Source organism: Aplysia californica, unplaced genomic scaffold (assembly GCF_000002075.1).
Source record: "Aplysia californica isolate F4 #8 unplaced genomic scaffold, AplCal3.0 scaffold00357, whole genome shotgun sequence".
NCBI classification, from domain to species: domain Eukaryota; kingdom Metazoa; phylum Mollusca; class Gastropoda; order Aplysiida; family Aplysiidae; genus Aplysia; species Aplysia californica.
The window spans coordinates 192,350-201,571 of record NW_004797627.1 but is presented as its reverse complement, the minus strand read 5'-3'; the positions used below and the strand labels follow the sequence as shown (position 1 = coordinate 201,571).

Here is a 9,222-nt window from a genome sequence, read left to right as displayed (position 1 = left end):
TCACCAAGTCCAAACTGTCAAATTGACTCGAATGCTTGTAAGTCAACTTACTGCCTTTATGTTTTTGTTTTTTTTGGGGGGGTTTTTTCAAATACATTTTAATTCAGTTGCCTATGGTTAACAATATGACAGCTTTCCCTTCCAAAACCGTAGGCTAGATTTTCCAGTATATATTGCCTCTGGATCTCACTGGTTTCGGAGAGCGCGCGTACGCCTTCGCGCGAATTTCCTCCTTTTTATAAATTTCTGAGTGGCAGCTATGAGGCTACCATTACTTGCTTTTTTTTAAACCCTTACAGTACCGAAGGCTCTTGTATCTATAGTCAAAAACCCTCAAGAACCACACCAGTTTAGAACGCTGAAGCTGTGGTAGAATTTTTATTAAATTAAAAAAAACACGCTTTAAAATTCAAAGAGCTTTTTCAACCATTCAGCTATCATATAGAGTGACTTATTTTTGTATTTACTTCAGTGCAGTGCATCTGTTCGTTGTTTAATTATGTTTAGTGTGCCTGGTCGCGTCAGCTACTTAAGTGGCCAGCGGTAGTGAGCACTTACTACGGCCTGCGGTACTACAAGTGTGTTAAAAGAAAACACAAAAACAGTCAAATGTGCTCTAATGACCATTAGGCCAGCATAGTCTCCTTTATAAACAACCATTTCCAGCTTCCCTTTTTTTCCTATGTTCTTTCTTTTGTTTTTATGAGACTGTCAAAGAGGACCACCTATCGAAGTCTAAGGTGACCAATTTTTTCCGCATCGACACTGGGATTTTATCTCGGACATTATATTCAATCACACTCACTTGGCAGAAGAAGTACAAGTAGACCCCCAAGTCAATGAAAAGACTTTTTTCTTACTCTGAAAATGTCTGTGATTTATTATTTTTCTGAGATGCACTAAGTAGTATTTTGATTAACCTCAAAGGACTGCTTTTTTTTCAGCTTTGATGACGGACCTGATGTGGAAGACGACGAGCCTCTGGATGAACCAATTGGCAATGAACAGGTAAGGAAACTTCTCATGGATTTGTTACGTTTATAGTTTCTGTATGGAGGGTAGCATACAGTCACATAAAAATACAATTTTGCAATACTCTTGAGGTAATTTACCTGCTCTTAAAACTTTAAGTTTTAAAGGGTTTCAGTCATTTTCTTTGAAAGGGGTAGACAGTTGTAAGAGAACAAATTATGGAAAAAGAAACACATTACAGTTGAACCTGTATAAGACAGCCACGCATTTTGGAGGAGAAAAGGGGCAGTGTATGACAGGTGGCTGTCATGCGCAGGACTGATTGAAATGAAGAAAAAAAACCAACATAATTTTCTTACTGAGGTTCCAACTGGAGGTCATCGCAGTGTTAGGACTGCCATAACCCTAAGTAAGATTAATTGTGGAAGTTTTTGTTTTTTGTTTTATTTATTTTTTTTATAATGGTTTCATGCAAGGTTAAAACAAAATAAATGTGTTAGACAAGGAAGACCAAATGTCATAGTAAAGCAAACAAATGGGTCGCCACCACTCGGCGAATGAGCAACACTCTGTTGCGAGTTTGTGTTGACATCATTGTTATGGACTGGGTTTACGAACTGGGTAGGCCTAAACAGTGACCTCTCATATTACTTATTATAAATGTGTATGTGTTGTGGGTAGGGCTTTTTGGTTATATGATGAATAACACAACTTCCCTCACCATCAGCTGAAATTTTATTGTTACCATTTGAGTAAATTCAGGATGCTTAGTGTAAAACAGTGGTTTTAATAGATGGATTTACTCAGGATAAACAGGGTTTACTTGTGATTCAGCCTGCATATTTTTTATTTGCACTCATTGTGTCTTCCAGGGTGAAAGGATTGAAGTGATTACTGACGGAGCTAATGGACAGGTGGAGCCTCAGAAGAGAATCACAACAAGATACATGACCAAGTACGAGAGAGCCCGTGTCCTGGGGACGCGGGCACTGCAGATAGCGTAAGTTTGTAATGTCTTTTGTTTCATGTGTCGTCTCATTGGTGACTGGCTATGTTTCTTGGTGGGTTTTTTTTTTCCTTTATGGCACTCGCAACTGCAAAAAATCAAATGAGTGCATAGGACACATTAAACATTTTCAGTTGATAGGAAAATTTTAATTTTGCGCAGGTGGCAGCAAAAGCCTACTCCTATCGATTTTAGATAACCAAGGGATCTTTAATGTGCACAACTTGCTCACAGGACATCGGAGATTTTTCGCCCATGTCCGAGAAGGCTAGGTGTAGATCTTTCCTACCAGAAGATCAGGCTGAAAGACAGCTGTAAGAAGGAGCAAAGGAGCAGCAGTAGAAAGGCTGTAGAAAGAGTCAGGAACCCAGAGGAGGGGGTGGGGACAGAAAGTGGAGACGAAAGCAGACGATAGAACATTGCTAGAGAGCAGGAAAGGCGATGAAAGGAGACACTTTTAAGGAAAATTTCCCCGCCGCTACCCGGATTCGAACTCTGGACCTTTGAATGAGAGGCGAACACACCTTAACCTCAAGGCCACGAGGTCCCCCATATATATATGTTGTATGTCATGTGGTGGGCTAGGTCAATAGAGGCAATTGTAAAATGTACTCAAATAATGAAAGAAACCTGTGTGTGTGTGTACAGTAACGGTACGAGAATGCACCGAAGATCAGTTGTGCTTTATCATTTTGAAGCTGGTCCAATTCAGAAGTATTACTGAATTACTAATTTCTGCCAAATGTCCTGATTTATCATGGTAATTGCAGGCACTGAGTGGTAACTGTTGCCACAAATACTGAATTCAAAATTGTTTTCATCTTTAAAATCATTAAAAAGATATGTGGATGTGTGTTTGATATACAACCAGTAGCGCTAAAAATGCAATAGATTTTTGTTTAGCCGGAAGCTGTTCAAAGCAAAATTTGTGTTAACACAAAAAGGTTTCGAATGTGGGTTTTTTTTAGGGGGGTTGTCTTATTTTGGTACATTGCATCTTCCCTTAAAATTATAAAAAGGATTCCAGCAAATCTGGTTTATAGGAACAAATTTTGGGACATTTTATCATTGCTCCTGGCTGACCCCCCCCTTTCCCTTTTTTCCCCCCTCGCTCACAGCAGGTAGCTTACTCCCCGTTGTCACTACACAGTGCTTCCACTCTTCCGTATTTTTACGGAAATCTGTACTTTCTTCCAGTTCCTTTAAAAGCTGCGACAGTGTAGGACTACCGTTATTCCGTAGCGAAAGATCTGTACTTGCCTTCGTATCGTCTAATAATACTAGTATAAGTTACGGATTTACGGTAATTCTCTCGACAATAGGTTAATGTTATAGAAACTTGCCAGATTGCGCATTTCCTGCAATTGGCCATTATTCCACTATGCCCCATGCATTCTTTTTGGGCTTGTCGGCCGTACATTTCTTTAACCTGTGGATTGATCAAAACTTGGCAAACTTTTTGTGCCAGTTTCCTCAATTCTATCATTCTCTCATTCCGTCTGTCTATAGACTTCGGATTGTTGCCACTGCAGGAAAATCTGCACTTTGATCAAGTAAATTGACTTGTGCTCTTAGACAGAAAATTACTGTCAGAAATAAAGTTTTTACAAATTTGTCTAGTTGTAGAGAAATGATCAATAAGAAGGTTCTACGGCACGGGAACGCGATGAAAGAAGTTTATGCTAAAACGAGCCTAAAACTACTAAAGTCAAGAATAATTCGAAGTGGTGTTCCAAGGTTGTGACATGCGACATTCAGGCGTGAAATATAAGGAAAATTAGGGTTTACGCCTTGTAACTGTATTGTGAAGGTACATTATCTTTTCATTATTTCCAGTTTTGCCTTCTATCAATGGTGCGATGACAAATTAATTGAATTATAGTAGCAATGGAAGGGGAACCTGCTTTTAAACTGCCATCAATGGAAATATATTATGTAGATCTTGGTGGAGAAATCAAACAAGACAAAATATAGGTGAAAAAGTAAATGTTATGGTTTGCAGGCAATCTCTTCAAACAGGCTCCCAAATGCCATTTTCAACCCTCTAAAAGCACTAATAGGCCCCCAGACCCCCTGCAGAAATTTCCTTACTTTTCAGCTTCGGCTTGTGGAAGCACCGATTACAGTATAACATGCATGACTATAGTCGGACCTAATCGGTATCCCCCCCCCCCCCTTTTTTTTTCTATGTAAATTCATTCTGTGCTCAGGTTTAGCAGGGCAGGGGAAGGCCCCGAACTCAGGTACAGCGGGTGAGATCGAGTGAGCTCTTGCTGAGGGTTTGGGGGGGAGCTGTAGGCAGGCTTCAAACAGGCAGTCAGCGGTGCGGCTTTGTGATTGGCCAGTCCAGTGATGAGTGAGGTGGGGCATGCGGCAGAGAGAGGTGGTGCGGAGACGAGTTACGTGAGCCACTCGAATAGTTATGTGCAGTAGCTTAGACGCTCAATATGAGAGCGTATAGGCCATAGCCCCAGGCCTGGGCTACGCCAAAAGGTAAAAGAAAGAGGAGAGTGTCTAGTGTGTGATTCCTGATTCATTGAATTGTGATTGTTGATGCTCATAGGCAAATGCATGCATCCACTTCACCAGTTCTACAGTAGGCCTACCGGTACGATAGACAGCACAAGGAAAAGATGGCTTCCAACAAAGAGAAAAAGAAATGCTTCTCACTCGAATTAAAGGCTGAGATAATCAACAGTGCTGACGAGAAAAGGAATCTAAAGCGCAAATTTTATTGATATGAAGAGCGGATAATCATGTGGATTTTTAGAAATTTTTAGGTAATTTTCCCTTTGCCTTCCTATAGCAAGAATTTGCCTACAGGGGGATTTTTCATCTGGAACGAATGTCCTGCTATAGCCGTGTTCTACTGTACACATCACAACACTCAAGCAATAGGTTTACACAGGGCCTAACATCTGATGTGAACAGTAAGAAAGGAGTCTACTCCCCCCCCCCTTTTTTTTTTTTTCTTTTTTTTTCATAACACTGCTCAACATGAAGTTCTCTGGTGTTGTGAAGTTTGTGTTATCAAGGTTTTCCTGTGTGTGTTGTATGTTATAAGTGATCAAACTGCAATTTTTTATTTGGATACAAAAAAATATAGCACTATTTCTGTTTGCAGGATGTGTGCACCGCTGATGGTGGAACTCGACGGAGAAATTGACCCTCTGAAAATAGCAATGAAAGAGCTCAAGTAAGTTTCCAGGCACATGTTTCACTTTTTGAATATATTTCATTATTATTTGCTAGTCCTCTTCCTCTTTTCTCTCCTGTTCTATTACTCAAGCCTGTCTTTGAGACTTCATCTCTACAATGTCCATAATCTATGTATGTATTTAGAAATGTCTCTTTTATTTAACCCCTTTTGTACCATTCTTGGAGTTTTAGCATAAATCTCTTCCGGTGATGACCAAGCACTGTGGAATGAGGCATGTCATGTTCACTTATCCTGAGTCTCCAGATTTACTCTCTGAGTCTCTGTGGAGATGTTTAGTACTCTTGGTACAGTAGTCTCCGCCTAAACGCACGGTGCTCGGGAGGGCTCCTTAGCGCGTGTTTACACGGAGCGTGCGTTTACATGAACCTTAGCAAGGGGAGGAAGGGACGCAGTCACGTCATTGCCTTATTACTCTAGTGACCTCCCTTGGAAGGGGGGGGGGGGGTCATTTTGGCAGATAATGTGACGACACGTGACTCTTTTGTGAAGGATTCCCCGACAGGGGTTAAGAATACAAAGGCGTTGAATGGGGCGGGGGGGGGGGGGGGGAAGAAAGACAAACTCAATGTAATGAATATGCACTGTAAACGTCGGGAACAGATAACCTAAGAGGAAACTTTTTGGTGATGGTCACAGAGACGACGGACCAGCCATGTGGCTTTCCAAGCGAGCACCCCCGACTGTAAATTCATGCAGAATCATCCCCGAGAAACATTTTCTCTTGTGATTCGTTAAACAAGTACGTTATAAATTCTTAGAGTACAGCTGATTAGGCTTACTTGGCTAATCTTTAAAATCCTATAGAGGCCTGTCTAGTGTTTTACGGCATTCGCGCGTGTCGTGCATCAGGTCTAGATTTAACTAAACATTACACGCAGTCACTCAAACACCAGTCAGAAACCTCTCAAAGATACATTTCCGAAATTTCCAGTGACCAATCAAAAAACATTCCAGTCCCCCCAACCCCCCCCCCCCCTCCCAACATTTAACCGACCAGCCCTAGGTCGAGACCTATGCGTCAGTGGAAAGTAGGGTGTGTAAACGCAGTCCATTACTCTCTTTGTACAGCGTGAGGGGCACTCTCACCAAATATCCGGTTTTCGAGTAAAGTCTAGGCTTTTCTTATGCAGGCTGTGCAGGTAATAGTGAAAATTTCCCCTTGCCAAGCTTAACTTGTCGGCGTGTTTCGCGGATCGGAGCGTGCATTTAGAGGGAGTGACCGTGCGTTTGTACGTCTAAATTATATAGTAAAAAACCCGTCAGATGACGAAAGCGTGCGTTTGAGCGGAGCATGCTTTTGTATGGCGTGCGTTTAGGCGGAGACTACTGTACTCTTTTATCATCTGTCAAACATGGGGCTGCAGGCAGTTAACGAATTAAGCAATACACTTGTTTTTGCCTTTGATCCTACCATTTATGATCCCAGTTCGCCTATGATCGGGCTCTGATGGTCTACATTCCAAATTAACTACTGCAATGAATCATCATCATTTTTCAGTGTACATTGTCAAAATTATTGTTATTATTGTCTCTTTTTATTATTCTGAACGAGCTAGCTCTAACAGATACAACTACATTAACACATTCTATTCATAACTTGCTAATATTTGTCACCAAATCAGGACATGAGAGAGAAAAACAAACTACTGCAGTGAAAAGGTTGGAAGGTCTACGGATTTAGGTTACACTTTGTAATTTGAGCTCGATGGCTATGCCCCAGGTCCATACTGGTGTTACTAAAATTTAAGTGTTAGCCACTCACAATATTTCTGTACTCGTGCACTACTATTACTATGCTGACGATTTCTGTATTATTGTTCAGGTACAATATGTGTGCATGTCAAATATACTGTTTGTACCTGTAATATGGAAAATTCATCGTGGTAAATAGAAGGATAGTATTGAGTGAAGAAGAAAAGGCTGAGCTTTGTTTCATTGTATTGCACTAAAGATGATTATTAATTATGACAATCGTTTTGTCATCTTATTTGTGTAACTTGTTTTTCCCCAGGGCCAGGAAGGTCCCATTCATCATCCGACGATATTTACCAGACGGAAGCTTTGAGGACTGGGGACTTGATGAGCTCATTATTGACTGACTTGATTTTCTTCTTTTTTTTTTTTTCCCCCATCACCCTTCATGCTGCATCATTTTCCTCTGTTTTTCATGATCAACATTTTGCCCTTCATCACTCACAATTTTTACTGTACATGATGAAATCATCCTTTGATGTAATAAATAATACAATGTTTGAAAAAATGATATTTGAGATCTTTTTATATTGGACTGTTCTTGTTCCACTGGCTATCATCTCATGTTTTTAAATGAAATGTAAGGCATCGTGGGGACATTCAACGCTCGTCAAAATAGTGAAATTGAAGAAACAAGCATTTTTCTGTCAATTGGCAATTTTTTTCGAATTGTTGTTTTTTGGCTCAACACCTTTTGTGTCCATATTTTAATATGTACTTCCACGTGGTGGATTTATTGAAAAACGATTAAAGACACAAAATATGTAATCTTATTGGTTTCAAAGACTCTCAAGCTATTTAAATTATCAAACTTTGGCAGCCAATTTCCCACTGATTTTATGGTTCAAACCTGGTGGCCCTATCACCTCCCATCATGTTTGTTACTCTCTCTCTGTAACACCTCTAATCTTCTGGCGCTCATAGACCATATGCTGTTGAGAGTGCCGTAAAACCTCTACTAAAACTAAAAAACAGTCAGTGAACTGGCCACCAAAGGTACACACTACTCACGGCACCCACTTGGTATCTGCTCTTTTCACACACATCTCTGCGAGGTTGGCCTAATTGTAGTACTGTCGTCAATTATGAAAATGCTTTCAATTATAGGCTTTGATCGATATTTTAAAATAAAAATGGACTGAAATTCTTAAGTCACCTGGATAATCTTAAGGAACTGCAGCAATATGTCTGGTGGCGAAAAGGCTGGCGGGGGCTCATGAGGTTTCTATATTGATTGCGAGGACTCAAAACTCAAGCTCAAGTCAACATGACCTGTCTTAGTCTTAGGTGGCCCGAGAATTGACCAAAAGTAGGAGTAGGTTAAAAAACTACATTTGCAGGATCCTTGACACTTTATAATCTAGCTTCTGATCTGACCAATTTTAAATCTGAATATATATATATATATGTAAAGTTTAGCTTGAGCTGCACATGTAATTGGTTGCTAAATGTTTTTCTCCTGCTCATGGTAATCACTCAAGATGGCAGATCTAGATGTATGCTTCTTGTCTCTACCAGTCTATTCTACCACTAGTCAAGATGATAATATGTGTTATCCCATTGTACAGCAAACTTCATGCATGTCCCAAGGTAGGCTGTATCTGAATTCCTCGTTCTGAGAAAAAGGGAGGAAAAAAACCCAGAAGGACCTACCAGTGGCACCGGCACCCTCCACCAACCACTCGTAAGACATAACCCTCTCAAGCCTCTAGAAATGAAAGATGTAGTGCACAACGCACACATAAATACAAAAACAAAATGTCAACAACAGAGACACCCAGAAGATACTGTTTATCAATGATTTATTTCATCTCGATTTTGTTTTCTGTGTGTGGGTTTTAAATTTTCAAGCATTAGAACAAAAAAATCATCAACCGACATCGCAGTGGGAGGAAACAAGAACAATAAATTAGATATGTACAAGTACATCAAAAAAGGAGAACTCTATAAATAAATGTACACACATCGTGCTATGTACACACACAGAGACACACGCAGTAGCAGAAGAAGTAGAGAATCATGAAAATGTACCAAACTTTACAAATGTGACGAAGTAACGTTACACGTTAACATTTACATGACTATGTCAGGGAGGGGTCGTCAAGCTCATGGTTCACACAAACGATAACCACTCATAGCCCACACGGCAGACGATTACCACACAGATTGTCATTAAGACCTCATACTATGAATCACTGATCATAACCCTTTCCTGTCTAACCTGGCTGAATAAAAAGGCAACACGAGCGTCAAACTTCGCCAAACCTACACC

The 9,222-nt window shown here is 40.3% G+C and overlaps 1 protein-coding gene across 1 annotated transcript in view; it reads left to right on the top strand.

The window, feature by feature from the left end:
- Positions 1-7,458, top strand: part of LOC101861523 (DNA-directed RNA polymerases I, II, and III subunit RPABC2) — an 11,855-nt gene extending 4,397 nt beyond the window's left edge. Inside the window, exons 2-5 of the mRNA XM_005103063.3 lie at positions 945-1,008; positions 1,845-1,972; positions 5,103-5,174; positions 7,210-7,458. Coding sequence (XP_005103120.1) covers positions 945-1,008; positions 1,845-1,972; positions 5,103-5,174; positions 7,210-7,297 — 352 coding nt within the window. The 3' untranslated portion in view covers positions 7,298-7,458. The remainder of the gene's footprint in view (positions 1-944; positions 1,009-1,844; positions 1,973-5,102; positions 5,175-7,209) is intronic.
- The last annotated feature ends 1,764 nt before the right edge of the window (positions 7,459-9,222 follow it).